Source organism: Xenopus tropicalis, chromosome 5 (genome assembly GCF_000004195.4).
Source record: "Xenopus tropicalis strain Nigerian chromosome 5, UCB_Xtro_10.0, whole genome shotgun sequence".
NCBI classification, from domain to species: Eukaryota; Metazoa; Chordata; class Amphibia; order Anura; family Pipidae; genus Xenopus; species Xenopus tropicalis.
This window is the reverse complement of record NC_030681.2, coordinates 61,626,710-61,643,725: the sequence shown is the minus strand read 5'-3', so window position 1 is coordinate 61,643,725 and position 17,016 is coordinate 61,626,710. Positions and strand designations below refer to the sequence as shown.

At 39.1% G+C, this 17,016-nt stretch overlaps 1 protein-coding gene across 1 annotated transcript in view; it reads right to left on the bottom strand.

The window, feature by feature from the left end:
* Positions 1 to 17,016, bottom strand: part of arfgef3 (ARFGEF family member 3) — a 629,444-nt gene that overhangs the window by 300,478 nt on the left and 311,950 nt on the right. The window contains exon 19 of the mRNA XM_031902164.1: positions 4,438 to 4,728. Within this exon, the coding sequence (XP_031758024.1) occupies positions 4,438 to 4,728 (291 nt within the window). The remainder of the gene's footprint in view (positions 1 to 4,437; positions 4,729 to 17,016) is intronic.

Sequence of the window (17,016 nt, the reverse complement as noted above, 5' to 3'; positions counted from 1 at the left end):
TAGAGTTGCTTACAGAATGAATAATGTAAACAAAACTTTGCCAAAATATATAATGGTGTAACAGACTAGCATATTCCAGCTAGATTTTCATGACAAAATAGATGCGTGTGACAGAAAGCAATATTCTATAGCACAGAATTCATTCTATCAACAAAATGAATACACAGTTCCACAAAACTGATAAAATATCCATTCTGTGAAACAACACTGTCAATCAAATTCATGAACCAATAAGAAACAAGCATATTCATTATCCAATAATACAAAGGTTTTAACTGGAGTCAATTTACTGGTCTTCCCACTGTTTTAATTTGTCTATAAAGTGTTCACACACACACACACACATACATATTGTACTAGTTAGCTTACAGCAGTCTCTTAATAATTTACTTATCCATAGTTCAACTACTACACTATGTAGCCACAGGGAAAAAAAAATCCCAGTGGGCCCCACTTTGGGCGCACCACCCCCAACCCCAATAGTGGCTGCAAGGAGGAAGAAGGGGGTATGCAGTATGCATTACACACAGGGTGGGGGTGAAGGATGGCAGTGGTGGAGAAGTTGTCAAATGAGGTGAGGGGTTCCTGGGGTGGATACCCCAGTGCAACACCACATAGACACATAATACATCATATAAATAAATGATAATCCCCCTGAAGTACAAATATGTAAAATATCTCTTTTGTTTGCACATAGTACTGATGTATGTTGTAGTTGAACTACATCTAACTAGGATACTGTTCATAAGGCCTACACATCATACTATACAACCAGCCTGTATGCATCAAGTTCTGAAGTGGTTGAATCACATGGCTACGTGTATTATGAAGTAGTTGAACTATAGCTAAGCACATTATAAATAGAGTGCTATCAGCTAACTGCTGCAATATTATGTCTAGGAGGAGGACAGACATCGGAGCCAAACAATCATCTACAAAGCTTATTAGGGTCACTACTACAGTGGGGGAATTATGCAAACTTGTGCAACTTCATATTGCAGTGTAAAGATGAGTCAGCTGGTATCCTTGGAGAGAGGAGCTTATGTTATATGGGTTTGTGCTCTACTCACTGGTGTATTTAGTGTCTCACATATACTGAGTTACATTGCTACCATAAGTATCTGTTTGTATATTGTACTACGCCGAGGGGTCCCCACATGAGTGTTTATTCTGCTAATGTTAGATTGTTTTTTAAATAATGCTATTACCGTATATATTCGAGTATAAGCCGATCCGAATATAAGCCGAGGTATCTAATTTTACCAAAGAAAACTGGAAAAACCTATTGACTCGAGTATAAGCCTAGGGTGGGAAATGCAGCAGCTACTGCTAAGTTTCAATAATCAAAATAAATACCAATAAAATTACATTAAATGAGGCATCAGTGGGGTATATGTTTTTAAATATTTATTTTAAAGACAGTAAACTAGCTCTGTAAGTGCAGAAGAGGGTCACCAAAAACAATATGAGTACTACCCCATGCTCATTGCACATTAGCAAACTGGCAGCAGACCCGGTCCCGGAGGACACGTAAGGGGAAATAAGTATTGATAGTTGGAGCGGGCCAGGACACTTGAGGGTCTGGTTGTGGGTGGCCTAATTTGCACACAAAGGACAGAGGGTGCTAGTCTGGAGGGACCCATGGCACCTGACTCAAGTATAAGCCAAGGGTGACTTTTTCAGCTTATACTCGAGTATATACAGTAATATCTTGTGTTTTATTGACTTGTCAGGGGTAGGGTTGCTACCCGGCCAGTATTTTATCAGTGTAGCTAGTCAAATACCAGGCAAGGCCGGAGCCAGTATTGGGAATTTGTCATTCTACTTCCAGCCTACCCTCAACCTGACAAAAATTCCTAATCAAGCCAGGTTGTTATTGCCCATACACACAGGGTTTCTATTGCTCTGCCTCCAGCCTACCCACCTATATCACTGGTCCAACTCCTTCTGCATCATCACTCCTCCCCCTATATTGTTGTCTCACCCCCTCCATGTCACCAATTTGCCCCTCAGAGTCCTACTCCCACTCCCTTAGCTTGAGCAAGAATCTTTCTAAAAAAAAGGGAGGGGGCAATCATAATTTGGCCTATTATACTTACCTGAAGGTATCATATTTATGTTTTAAAATGCTTTATTCTAGATTCATTTTTAGCTGTACAATCCAGAGAAACATCATTAGATCAGTTTTGTACCACAGAATCAGTACAGCATTAGGGTGAAGAGCACGGAGCTACTAGTAGCAGCTACTTGTTGTGGCTACTTAAACAGGCAATGCTATAATTTACTGATAACTGTCTCAACATGTGTTTTAGCAGAGGCAAGTCTTAGTACTGTCCTAGGCAGGGGATTTTCTGGAGTTTAGTAGCCGTGAAAAAGTAGCTGCTACTAGTAGCTCAGTGTGTCTTCACCCTTATAGTTCTCATCTACCTGTAAGACATTCCATTTAAGAACCTGTAGGGTTTAACAGCTGCCCTTTTAAGAGTGTTTGTTCTTTGTTAATGGTTATTGCTATGCAGCACAGCAGACATTAGAGGGCGCCTCTATATCAGGCCACACATCATCTATGCACTGCAGCCATGTCGGGCAGAGCTGGCAGTTTTTTACCTTGTTAAATAAATCCTACAAACAAATCCTCTTTTGTGTGTGTGGGGGCAGGGTCAACACTTTATAGAAACAATTCAAACAGTGGGAAGAAAGACCAGTAAATGGACTTCAATTAAAACTTGCATGTTATTGGATAATGAACATACTTGCTTCTTATTGGCTCAGTAATTTGACTGACAGTGTTGTTTCACAGAATGGATATTTTATCAGTTTTGTGGAACGGAGTATTCATTTTGTTGATAGAAGGATTTTTGTGCTATAGAATCTTCCTTTTTGTAACAAGCATCTGTGTCATAAAATCTAGCTTGGAATATGCTAGTCAGTTACACCAATATATATTTTGTGCAAAGTTTTGTTTTACATAATTCATTCTGTAAAAATCTTGTTCTGCTGTATGGATGTTATACATTTGTGAGACAGAATGGTTGTTAAAATTTACAGAATGGAGTTTGTAATATAATTATATTATTTTGTGAATAAAATTGATTATTTTCACAGAACTATGTCTTTTGTATATTTGTTACCAATGTATATGGCCACACATTTATTCTGTGTACTGGGGATTGTCCTTTGTTTATAGAATGTATTTTTGTAGACAATGTACTTTGGACAAACGGCACCCCATAGGCAGGAGGCACACATTGGTGCTCAGAGTAACTATGCAGAAAATCGTGCCCCAAACCTGTTTTTTACCCTACCTGTTCCCAAAACACAGTAGCACAGTACAGTCAATGTGCTGCATCTTGCACTGCTTGATATTCTCTTTGAAGCAATAGTCATTTCGAACATGAATAGTTGAAGCCAGGTCTGAAGCAGCTTGAAAGGCACATGCTCAGTGTTGGCGATCGTTTGGAAGAGAAGTTTAAGGAGTGGAAGATGCCAATGACCCACCTCACTTTGCAACTCTGTTTTTTGGGAAGAGGATGGGCAAACAGGGTTGTACTGGAGGGGCACAATCGTGTGGAGGGGGAAGGAGGCATCTCATTAATTTACCAGTACACTTAGGGGCAGATTTACTAAATTTATTTAAATTTTAAATAAACTTAATATTAACAGAATAGTAATGAGCAAATTTTTTCGGCAGACATGGATTCGCAGCAAAATTGTGCAATTCACCATCTGCAAATCTTTTCGCAAAACAGCCAAAAATTTCACCAGAAAATTTGCAGTTGCATCAAAAAGTTGCAGTCACATCAAAAAAATTCACAGTTGCATCAAAGATGTTGTGGTCGCATAAAAAAAGTCAGGTTTCGCAAATTTTTCAGTGAAGCGAAACGGGACAGATTCATTCATCACTACAGGATAGTGTAACATAGAGTGACATCTGGTGACTGGTATAATAATAGTACATAGCCACACAGTTTATATAATTGTTATCTTTAACACACAATACCCAAGGATGTGGGCATTGTAATTCTGGAATAATCCCCACTTCTATCAGGACAGAAATTGTACACTTTAGAAAGATAGTATAGTACTTGCTTACTATAACTCTATTTATTAATACTTTACTTGTCCAAACATTCAGTCCCTCTAGGATTTACTGTGGTCTGTAGAAATTGCCTCTAAATAAGGGGTCACATGACTCATCCTGCAATTTCTAAAAGCTCATAAGCACAATAAAAACAACTTTCAAATTAATTTAGAAATCACATATACTCACTTTTAATATGCTTTGTACTCTCTGCTTTCTCAAATGTTACCTTTATTTTGGCAATAACCAAAATATATGACAAATGTCATATTAGAGATGCTACATACTCCAAACATGCTAGGGTTAGATTAGAGTTATTTTTTATCAAACGTCAGATGCACATAATAAATAACAATTACTTGTCTGCTTCGGTGGACAGCGTACAAACAGCTTTGGCAGCATTGCTTCCACTCATCAGGCTTGTTCCACCCTTGGCCCCTTCCTTGATGAGTTCTTGGATGGGAACTGGTTGTAAGATGGGGCTTTTGCTCAGTGAGCCCTCTTGCTCAGAAGAATAATCTTGAAAACAGTCTGTAGCATGCTCCTGGCAGTCAGAAGGGAGTTGCTGGGACTGTGTTATAGTTAAAGAAGGCTGGGACATGCCATCACTGAAATGTGTGTGCTCCAAGGTGCAGATATACTCACAAACCCTGGCAAGAGGTAAATTTCAAAAGTAAAATCAGTGCTATTTTCTAGCAACATTTAAAGGTGAAAGAAAAGGTAAAAACTAAGTAAGCTTTATCAGAAAGGTCTATGTAAATACTGCCATAAGCACTCGCAGAGAAGCTGCACTAAGGCCTCTATCAAAAGAAACACAGGATTTCTTTTCTCCTTTCTTGTATACATGTTCTTCGGTATCAGACTTCCTGCTCTCAGAAAAACCCTTCAGGGCACGGGCATGAGTCTGCTCAGTTTGCTCCTCTCTACCTCTCCCCCTTACTTCTCCTGCTCCCCCTCCCATCAGAATTTGCTCTCCCTCCCATCAGAATTAACAAACAGAGGGAGCTTCAAGGGCTGTTAACTCAGGTATGGTAAAGCTTTCTGCAGAATAAATATAGCGTTCTAGTTTGAACTATTGTGGCTAATCTATTGGCAGTAAAATGCCAAAATGCCTGTCTTTCTTCTTTAATATGTTGTCTTTGCAATTAAACATAGTGTTGTAATGATTTGCAAATAATTGCATTCTGTTTTTATTTATATTTTACCCAATGCCCCGACTTTTTTGGAAACAGGGTTATACTTAATAAAACCTAATTCAGATTTGTAATTCATTATATTAAATTCCTAGTATTTTTAAGAAGGGGGTGCCATTCCTAAAAACCTTTATACATATTTTGTGTAAGAAAAGAAGATTAATCCAGCAACTTTAACAACTTAAAGAAGTTTCACAACTATGTCAAGTTAGGTAACACCTATTATCTACAGACTGACTAGAGTGATGGGGTAGCCAAGATACAAAAAGTAGTGATGAGCAAATTTTTTGCACCAGGCATAGATTTGCAGCATATTTTCCCATTGGCGAATTGTTTTGTGAAACTTCCTAGAAAATTGGACACACATCAAAGAAAAGTTGCGTCAAAAAGGGTGCAGTCGCGGCAAAATAGATGCGGACGACAAAAAATTTGCGAAACAAACAACGTTTTCAGCAAAACGGGACAGATTCGCTCATCATTACTAATATGCTTAATGACAATGTTTTCCTTTTTTTTCAAGAAGTTACTTGGAAACCGAATTTATATACGGTTCTATTGTTTGTGAGCACTTAGGGAACATACCACTTCTTGAAAAAGAAACAATATATACAGCACACCTTTAGAAAATGTTAAGACATAACCTTTACTATGTACTTGTAAAAACCTTTATTAAGGAAAAACATTAAAAATCATGTCTCAGTAATAAACAAAAAGTTTTTCCTTTGTTGATCTTATTTTCTCTCAGAAAATTAGCTGTTCTTTATTTGTTACAGATAGATACGTGTATCCTTTCTTATCAGGAACCAATACTTAGTAGTTTTCTAATTTTTATTTAGTAGTTGAATAGTTGTTACGTTGTATAGGGGAGTTCCCATTGTACAAGACTTATGTTAGGCGCCCCCCAGTAATTGTTATTGCTTACCTCATACCCCGGGCTGATGCTTCTGTAAAAGAAAACCACACCAGCCCGAGAGCTGGATATAGTTGGTAAGGGTACAGATTTTTTCAAACATGTTATTGTTACACACTCCTCTCCTGCTTAATCCCATTATATCTCAGCACCATTCACAATAAACATCAGACACCAAATAAAGAAACAAACGTAACAATAAAGAAGTAAAACAATAGAAAATGAACGCACAGCTAGTTATAGCAATGTGGAACATTATACACATAGGCTTCAAGGTAGGACTAAATGAAAAAACTGAAATAATGCTAAAACATAATAATTGTAAGAAACCTTCTTCGAGTTAATGCATGGTGAATGGTAAAATAAGAAGTAGGTTATAGGAGATGTCAACCCTAATTTTAATTTCACTTCTAATGGATAGGGCGCCTTACCCCCACTTAAACCGCATAAGTGCCGCTCCCTTAATCTCCTCCTACAGCCTGCACCACCACATTCTTTTCTGCTCCGTTTTGCACCTGACCTCTTCAAGGATTTTTTTTTCAAGCTTCTGCTTTTTTAAACAAAGCTGTACAGACAGCTTAAAATGAAACTGTTAGGGCATTAAACAACAATTCAATTAAACAGGAATGAAGTATTTCAGCAAACACTGTTTAAGCTTGCAAGACTCACTTATAAAATACCTGAAGATCAGATGTGCCTGTGAGATCGGCTCATTGGAGGATTGACTGTGGGCTTGGTTAAAGAGTTCAATTGTCTGCTGTGTAGAGAAGAGATTCATCTCAAGTGAGCATGCTCCTTAAAACTGCTTGGAACTGGGCATGTGCACCATGCCAGGCAGACAAGGAGATTCTGAAGGGAGGGGGGAGAGGGAGTTATTCAGCTCTGCAGTGAGAGAAATTCCAAGGGATTGCTGCAGCTTCAGTCTTTGCTTCTGAGGGACAGGAGTGGCAGGTATTTAACCCTTTAACTGCCAGCCATTTTGGTCAAAGCGGAACTTGTATTCCCAGACAGTTTTTGAACATTTTGCACTGTTTCACTTTAGGGGCCTTTCCTCAGGGGGACTTTTAGTTTACCCAGGAAAACAATATATCGTTTTTTTCAGAACAACCTAAGCTTTCAAAATATGGTAGAATTTTTGTGTAATTCCAATTCTGTTACAAGATATAGGATTCTAAATGTCTAAAAATGCAAAAAGAATCAAATTTTCCATAATATAATCACACATACTAGAAACAAAAATTATTTTATGCACGAATATACAACTGATTTGGAAAGTCCCATGTCTCCTGAACGTGCCAATACCAAATATACAGTGGTGTGAAAAACTATTTGCCCCCTTCCTGATTTCTTATTCTTTTGCATGTTTGTCACACAAAATGTTTCTGATCATCAAACACATTTAACTATTAGTCAAAGATAACACAAGTAAACACAAAATGCAGTTTTTAAATGAGGGTTTTTATTATTTAGGGAGAAAAAAAATCCAAACCTACATGGCCCTGTGTGAAAAAGTAATTGCCCCCTGAACCTAATAACTGGTTGGGCCACCCTTAGCAGCAATAACTGCAATCAAGCGTTTGCGATAACTTGCAACGAGTCTTTTACAGCGCTCTGGAGGAATTTTGGCCCACTCATCTTTGCAGAATTGTTGTAATTCAGCTTTATTTGAGAGTTTTCTAGCATGAACCGCCTTTTTAAGGTCATGCCACAACATCTCAATAGGATACAGATCAGGACTTTGACTAGGCCACTCCAAAGTCTTCATTTTGTTTTTCTTCAGCCATTCAGAGGTGGATTTGCTGGTGTGTTTTGGGTCATTGTCCTGCTGCAGCACCCAAGATCGCTTCAGCTTGAGTTGACGAACAGATGGCCGGACATTCTCCTTCAGGATTTTTTGGTAGACAGTAGAATTCATGGTTCCATCTATCACAGCAAGCCTTCCAGGTCCTGAAGCAGCAAAACAACCCCAGACCATCACACTACCACCACCATATTTTACTGGTGGTATGATGTTCTTTTTCTGAAATGCTGTGTTACTTTTACGCCAGATGTAACGGGACACTCACCTTCCAAAAAGTTCAACTTTTGTCTCGTCGGTCCACAAGGTATTTTCCCAAAAGTCTTGGCAATCATTGAGATGTTTTTTAGCAAAATTGAGACGAGCCTTAATGTTCTTTTTGCTTAAAAGTGGTTTGCGTCTTGGAAATCTGCCATGCAGGCCATTTTTGCCCAGTCTCTTTCTTATGGTGGAGTCGTGAACACTGACCTTAATTGAGGCAAGTGAGGCCTGCAGTTCTTTAGATGTTGTCCTGGGGTCTTTTGTGGCCTCTCGGATGAGTTGTCTCTGCGCTCTTGGGGTAATTTTGGTCGGCCGGCCACTCCTGGGAAGGTTCACCACTGTTCCATGTTTTTGCCATTTGCTACTTCTCTGTGTCAGGTAGCTCCTATTTAAGTGATTTCTTGATTGAAACAGGTGTGGTAGTAATCAGGCCTGGGGGTGACTACAGAAATTGAACTCAGGTGTGATAAACCACAGTTAAGTTATTTTTTAACAAGGGGGCAATCACTTTTTCACACAGGGCTATGTAGATTTGGAGTTTTTTTTCTCCCTTAATAACGTAAACCTTCATTTAAAAACTGCATTTTGTGTTCAATTATGTTATCTTTGACTAATAGTTAATGGTTTTTGATGAGCAGAAACATTTAAGTGTGACAAACATGCAAAAGAATAAGAAATCAGGAAGGGGGCAAATAGTTTTTCACACCACTGTATATAGTTTTATGGAGATTTCTCACTTGTATTGGTCAAAAACTCCCAGCAGTACACTACCAAATTTCCAAAGCACTGCTCCAGAAAGCTGCATACTTCAGATTTCAAGGCCAAAAATTCCACTAACAGAAGGTTTATCCCAGAAAAATTACATTTTTGTAAAGAACAGATTCTGGGGAATATAATAACAGCACAACTGTACTCTACACCAAACTATCAAAGTCACAATGCTTTCCTAAAGTTATTGGTTTTTATCAAAATTTTTGATTTTTTTTTTTTAAAAATCGCTTCAAAGCTTCCAGTCTATAGTATCTTATCTCCTACAGGTCATAAAGTAACCAAATAAAACACCTTAAATATAAATGCCAGGGGTCCACTGAACAGTTTGATGCCCAATATGTATAGGTTTACTTAAGTATATGGCATGTAGGGGCCCCAATGTGAACATACCCCATATGTACTGTCATTTCTGTCATTTCAGCTCCTGCAAAATCAACACATTTACATCATTATATGTGGGATAAAGCTAGTAAAAAGTACGCTCACCCCAGAAAGTCATATATTTTTGGAAAGTACACATTCCCCCGAATCTAAAATGGGTACCCATGTCTTTCTACTCCAAAGTACCAAGCCGCACAGCTTTTCTAAAGTTAGCAATTTTGATGACATTTCCAAAATCCCCTCAAAGCTTCCACTTTGCAGCATCTTATCTCCCACATAGCATTAGGTACCAAGATAAAACACCCTGAATTTGAACGCCAGGGGTCCACTGAACAGTTTGATGCCCAATATGTATAGGTTTACTTAAGTATGTGGCATGTAGGGGCCCCAATGTGAACATACCCTCATATGTACTGTCATTTCTGTCATTTCAGCTCCTGCAAAATCAACACATTTACATCATTATATGTAGGATAAAGCTACAAAAAAGTACGCTCACCCCAGAAAGTCATATATTTTTGGAAAGTACACATTCCCCCGAATCTAAAATGGGTACCCATGTCTTTCTACTCCAAAGTACCAAGCCGCACAGCTTTTCTAAATTTAGCAATTTTGATGACATTTCCAAAAATCCCCTCAAAGCTTCCACTTTGCAGCATCTTATCTCCCACATAGCATTAGGTACCAAGATAAAACACCCTGAATTTGAACACCAGGGGTCCACTGAACAGTTTGATGCCCAATATGTATAGGTTTACCTAAGTATGTGGCATGTAGGGGCCCCAATCTGAACATACCCCCATATGTACTGTTATTTCTGTCATTTCAGCTCCTTCAAAATCAACACATTTACATCATTATATGTGGGATAAAGCTACAAAAAAGTACGCTCACCCCAGAAAGTCATATATTTTTGGAAAGTACACATTCCCCCCGAATCTAAAATGGGTACCCATGTCTTTCTACTCCAAAGTACCAAGCCGCACAGCTTTTCTAAAGTTAGCAATTTTGATGACATTTCCAAAAATCCCCTCAAGGCTTCCACTTTGCAGCATCTTATCTCCCACATAGCATTAGGTACCAAGATAAAACACCCTAAATATGAATGCCAGGGGTCCACTGAACAGTTTGATGCCCAATATGTATAGGTTTACCTAAGTATGTGGCATGTAGGGGCCCCAATGGGAACATACCCCCATATGATCTATCATTTCAGCTCCTGCAAAATCAACACATTTACATCATTATATGTGGGATAAAGCTACAAAAAAGTACGCTCACCCCAGAAAGCCATATATTTTTGGAAAGTACACATCCCCCCGAATCTATAATGGGTAAACATTTCTTCTTGCTTCAAAGTACCAAGCTGTAAAGCTTTCCTAAGTTTGCAGATTTATTTGACATTTAGAAAATCGCATAAAAATTTTGCAATTTGCCGCATTTATCTCTCACAATTTCTTGATAAAGATCAGATAAAGACAAATCACCCCAAAAAGGAACACCTATGGTCTACTGAACAGTTTGATGCCCAATATGCATAGATATACCAAAGTCTGCGGTATGTACTGAACCCAAAATGAAAATAGCGCATAAGGATTTCTCGCCTGCCAACTCAGCTTTTGCACACAGAGCCCCCTGTCAGTGTATTATGTGCCGAAACTTCCCCTAGCTATACAGAGACCCCCAGAAAACCATATATTTTTGGAAAATACACATTCTGACAAATCCAACAAGGGTAAAGAGTCCTTTCTACACCAAAGTACCAATCTGCAAAGCTTTCCTAAAGTTATTGGTTTTTATGACATTTCAGAAAATCGCCTAAAAATGTTGCAATTTGCCGCATTTATCTCACACAATTTCTTGCGTACAAAGGCAAGTCACCCCAAATAGGAACACCAGAGGCCTATTGAACAGATTGATGCCCAATATGCATAGATATACCAAAGTCTGCGGTATGTACTGACCCCAAAACGAAAATAGCGAATATGGATTTCTCGCCTGCCAACTTAGCTTTTGCACACAGAGACCCCTGACAGCATATTATGTGCAGTAAACCCCCCTAACTATACAGAGACCCCCAGAAAACCATATATTTTTGGAAAGTACACATTCTGATGAATTCAAAATAGGTAAAGTTATTTTTGTACACCAAAGTTACACCTGGCAAAGCTACGCTAAAAACAGATTAGGAACACTTATACAGGGATAAAATGCGATAAAACCACAAAAATTGTGCAAATCAGTGAAACAACAAAATAGGTCACATGACAGTGTAATTAGTGGTCAGAATATCTGATCCAATAGTCACGCTGTCAAAATAAACAGTTTTTAGGTAAAAGAAACTAAAAACAAAGTGGTAAAATGAAAAAAACAAAACAAAACAAAAAAAAAAACCAAAGTGTTTGTGTATACATGTGTGTACATGTGTAAAAGTTGTGTGATAGTGTGTAAGTGTGTATATGAGTGTAAATAAGTGTATAAAAGTGTGAAAAATGAAAAAAAACAAAAAAACTGCTAAAATGTGTGCTGTAAGTGTGTGTAAATGTATGTAAGTGTGTATAAATGTATGTAAGTGTGTATAAATGTATGTAAGTGTGTAAATGCAAAAATAAAAAAAACTCCTTACCTGTCCTGAAGACCCGATCGCCTCCTCTTCAGTGGGCCGGCGCTCCTGGGGGAAATAGGAAGCAGCAGACGCAATGCGATCGCGTCTGCTGCTTCCTGGAGGGTCCTGCGAGCGATCGTCTCGCAGGACCCTCATGACAGCCCCCCTGGCACATTGCCCAGGGGGGCTGTCATGGATAGAAGCTCTCTGCAGTGGCGGCTAATGCCGCCGCTGCAGAAAGCAGCACTTAAATGCCAACAACGTATGGGACACGTATGGGAGGCTTTTCTCTGCTAAAATTTTTGGTTGGGGGGTTGACATGTCCTTTAAATAAGGAGGATGGGAAAAAAAATGATAGCAGCAGAATGTGTGTGGGAGCTTTATGATTGGTTGGATGGGACTTAAATTCCCTTCTACTTGAGCAAAATCTTGATATGCCTTGAAAAAGTGAAACACACATCGGGATTTTTGTCTTGGTATCCATATGTTTTACTCAACAGTGCTGAGGTAAAAAGAGGTATAGGTGGTAGGCACAATCAGTCAGGATAAAGCTGGCCATGCACGAAACATTGTTCCAACCCTCCACTGACGTTCAGGGCTGAATCGTCAGATATGGAGGTAGAAACAATAGGATTTCTACCTACTTCTGCTGATTCAGTCCTGAACGTAGATTTTGCTCAGTTGCCTTCAATGGCACCCGATCAAAATCTTTTAGTCCGCCAGATCGGCGAGTCGTCTGATATCTGCAGCCTTTTGGGATATCGGTCGCCTCACCGAGTTGCCATACACATGCTGAATATCGCATGAAACATTTCGTAAGATATTATCGCTGCGTGTATGGCCAGCTTAAGGAATGTAAAAGTGAAGTGAATGGTGGACACAATTATGCAGTAAAACATGCTACCATACCAATGTGAAAATCTTAACCATACGTGAACTACACTATTAATTGTAGCATACTGGTCAGTCCACATGCATCCACCTTAATAAGCTCACAGAAACATAAGTCTGGTACAAAAGGAACTCCCCTATACAACGTAACAACTATTCAACTACTGAAAAACAATGTGGGAAACAAGTGTTGGCAGTGTCAGACTGGCCCACCAGGATACCAGGAAAACTGGAAAAGTGTCAGTGGGCCCTCTTGCTTCTAACTGTTTGGCCAGTTGCATGGTCATTCCCAATTTCTGTATAAGAAAAAGATTGAAGGATAGAGAAAGAGGCCTGGATAATAGATGGTTCAGGGAGGAGAGGTTGAATGGGGAGAAGAGGATTAATAGTTTAGAAAGTGGGCCTATGGTCCAAGGTTTTCTTGTGGGCCCCTGCCATCTCAGTCTGACACTGAGCATTGGTTCCTGGATAAGAAAGGATACAAGGGGTTAATTGCAATAGCTTAAGAACTCAAGGGGCTTGATTCACTAAAGCGCAATAAAACGTGCACTATTTATAGCGTGCGGTAAAAATTTTATCGCGGCTTAATTTCCGCGACTTTTCCCACGATTCACTATAAGCATACTTGCGCTGTTTTACGCGCGGTATTTCATGCGATATTTTTGTTGCGATGAATAGCGTGCGCGGTATTTTTCGCATGCACACTATTTATCGCATGCGCTAATTGTCGCGACATTACGTACGCGACAATCGGCAGCATAAAACTGGCGACATTTTGCCCTGGGAGAGCACAGAGTGCTAGAGAGGTGCTGTATAAAAATGTTTAATTGCAAAAAAAAAACCCCAAAAAACAATAAAAATATAAGTAAGAAAAAAAAAGAAGTGCTAGAGTTATCACACTTGGCAGAAAATTCGCTACGTACTAATTTTGAAAGATCCCCGAAACGGCAAAAATGTTGTGCGGGCAAAACATTTGTTGCCCGCGACTATTATATTTTGAAGCCTGTGTCAATTTTTGGACGTGCGGGGAATTTTCGCGTGGCAAATTTTTTTATGCGTTTTGCCAATTGGCGGATTGTTTTGCGAAACGCATGAAAAAATTTGCTGTGGAAAAATTCACCGCACGTCCAAAAATTCGCTGCGAATCCCATGCCAGGCAAAACATTTCATCACTTGTAGCCACATATAAATAGTCGCGCAAATGAACGCACGCCATGTTAGCCATACACGCCAATACTTTCGTAAAATTACTGTATTAAAAATGACCATTTCCCTGCAAACTGGCAGCTGCGTCACTCTAGGGGAAACACATACTTGAATAAATAGCACTGCAAAGTCCATATTTTATTGGCAAAAGCTCATTTACTGTACCTTTCTATAATTATTATACCTAGTAATGTATTTTGTGCGACTAAATAGTTACCACTATTGTACTGTATAATATTGCGACTAAATAGTTACCACTATTGTACTGTATAATATTGCGACTAAATATTTACCACTATTGCACTGTATATTTTGGCGACTAAATATTTACCACTATTGCACTGTATATTTTGGCGACTAAATATTTACCACTATTGCACTGTATATTTTGGCGACTAAATATTTACCACTATTGTACTGTATATTTTGGCGACTAAATATTTACCACTATTATACTGTATATTTTGGCGACTAAATTTTTACCACTATTATACTGTATATTTTGGCGACTAAATTTTTACCACTATTATACTGTATAATAGTAGCGAAATTCCATACAAGACTTTAGTAAAATTGAGTAAAAAGACACATACTTGAATAAATAACACCAAAAGTCCATATTTTATTGGCAAAAACTCATTTACTGTACTTTTCTATAATTTTTCGCCTGCCTGTAGTAGGTGTTAATTTTCGCATAGCCGAATGCGATATTTAGCGCGCCTAAAGTTATAGTGAATCATGTGATCGTATTCTTTTCAGCGCGGAAATTAACGCATGCATTAAAACTAGCGCGAAAAATACCGCATGCGAAAATGGTGACTTAGCGCACGCGATAATACTATGGTGAATCGTGCGCTAATTATCGCGACTTATTTAACGCAAAAAAGGGTGCAATAATTTTTATCGCACTTAAGTGAATCAGGCCCAAGGTGTCTATGAAGATATTCATTCATCCAAGTCACGATATACAGTAAGTAGTAGAATTAAGTTTTCTTGAAAACAAAAAAAGAGGGATCCTACAAGCGGCTACAAAAAAAGGTTATAGATTGCTTACAACAGCTTGAGAAGGACAAGGTCATTACTCCTGCATTATATCATTGCCTATAACCATGGAAAGCCATTCCATACCTATATAGACTCACAATACAACTTACTTTAAGCATACACAAGTTTTTTTATAGGCAAAAACATAGCTGTGCCATGAGCAGCGACGCCTCAGGGGTCCTAACCGTGAGGTGGCTGCAAATCGCTAGTGCAGAGAGCGCTGTAGCAGAAATTTTTAAGTTACGGGGAGCGGATTTTTGGTGCCCCCGGTAACTTGCTTGGCGCTGCCACCTGAGGCGAGTTTCTCAACTCTCATCATGGCAGCAGCATCCCTGCCCATGGGTTCACATTTTTCCCATTCTAGGAAATCTTTACATTTTAGAAGCCAAGAAAGAGAACCTTGACCACAAAGGAACAACACTGTATCATTGGTTTAGATATGTTGGTGACACCTGAATCAAAACTAAAACATACGAGGTTTAATTCTTCACTGAAAACACTCAGTGGACAAAAATATCAAATTCAGAGAAAATGTGAAATATAGCAAACTAGCATTTTTGGACTGTGCAATAATTATCAAAGAGGACCTGAATATTGAAGTATACAGGAAACACACTTATACTGACCAGTGCGCTGCCCCAGCAGTTATTAGTGTGGTGAGTTCTGCTATCAGACAAAGATTGGCCAGCTCTACACTTCCATCAAGTCTCCATTCACTAACAAGCCATTTATATTCAATCTGCACCCAAGATTACTTCAAGTTTACAACTCCCTGCAAGCACATGCTTATACAAGTGCAGTCTGAACCCTGTGAATATAAAACTGCAGTATAATCTGCATAACTAACCAGAAAAACTATGAGACTACAAGGGATGTGTTGTCAAGCAGTTTATCAAACCTATGAAATAGAACTGTGCACTGAATGTCAGTTTTTTCAAACTTGAAAGAACCCACGGACCGGAGAGATCTATCGCAGGTGACTAGCTGCTCTGAAATGCCTTTCCACCAGCAACAATAGGAGTCACCAGTGGAAAGGCCATTGTATTGTTTCATTATTCCTAAGTTGCATGAAGTCGCGCAACTTCAGAATAACAAAGTAATGCAATGGGCTTTCCACTGGTGAATCCTATCTATCACGGGAGACTGAACCGCTTTGTGTGTCCTTAGCCTTAAGAGATTGTATAAATCACTTATCTAACATCTATGAGCATTCTCAGTGGCTCTCTGCTAAGTACACTAATTTAGGGGAATCCTCAGCAGAACTAAGTAAAATTGAAGCCTTAGACCAAGAGAGAGACCTTCTAGTGCTAAGTGCTAAAGAGAAGGCAGACCTCAGGATTTACACACCTGCAAGAAACCAGGTCTTGCAGATCCACATCATCAAGGCTCACATTATGATCTTTTAAAAACTCTCATTCTAGGAAATCTACAAAGTCACATGCTCACAGAGGCCCATGCTAATGCAGAATCAGCCAACGTGCAATCTGAAGCTGCAGTTGAGGCTGCATGCATGCAAGCAAGCTGAGTATGCACACCAGCAACCAGAAGCTGCATGTAAAAAGGCAGATATGGAAGATGCAATAGAAATTCTTCAAATGGAAAAAGAAAAGGCTTCAGCAATTGCAAGGTTAAAGGTTCTTGAACAAGCGCTGGGAGGAGTAAACAATTAGGACTGCCTTATTCCAGCGGAGTCTGAAGATCCTGTTGAATGTACAAATGAATATGTACTAAACCAAGTAACATCCAATGCCAAAGAACCAAGCCTACAATATTCAGGCACAACCCCTGCAATCCCACAGTACAGGTCTCTTATACCTGTCACCACTAACAGTGCTCAACCCGCAGAGCTGCGGATACTGGCACAGCAACAGGTCAGCC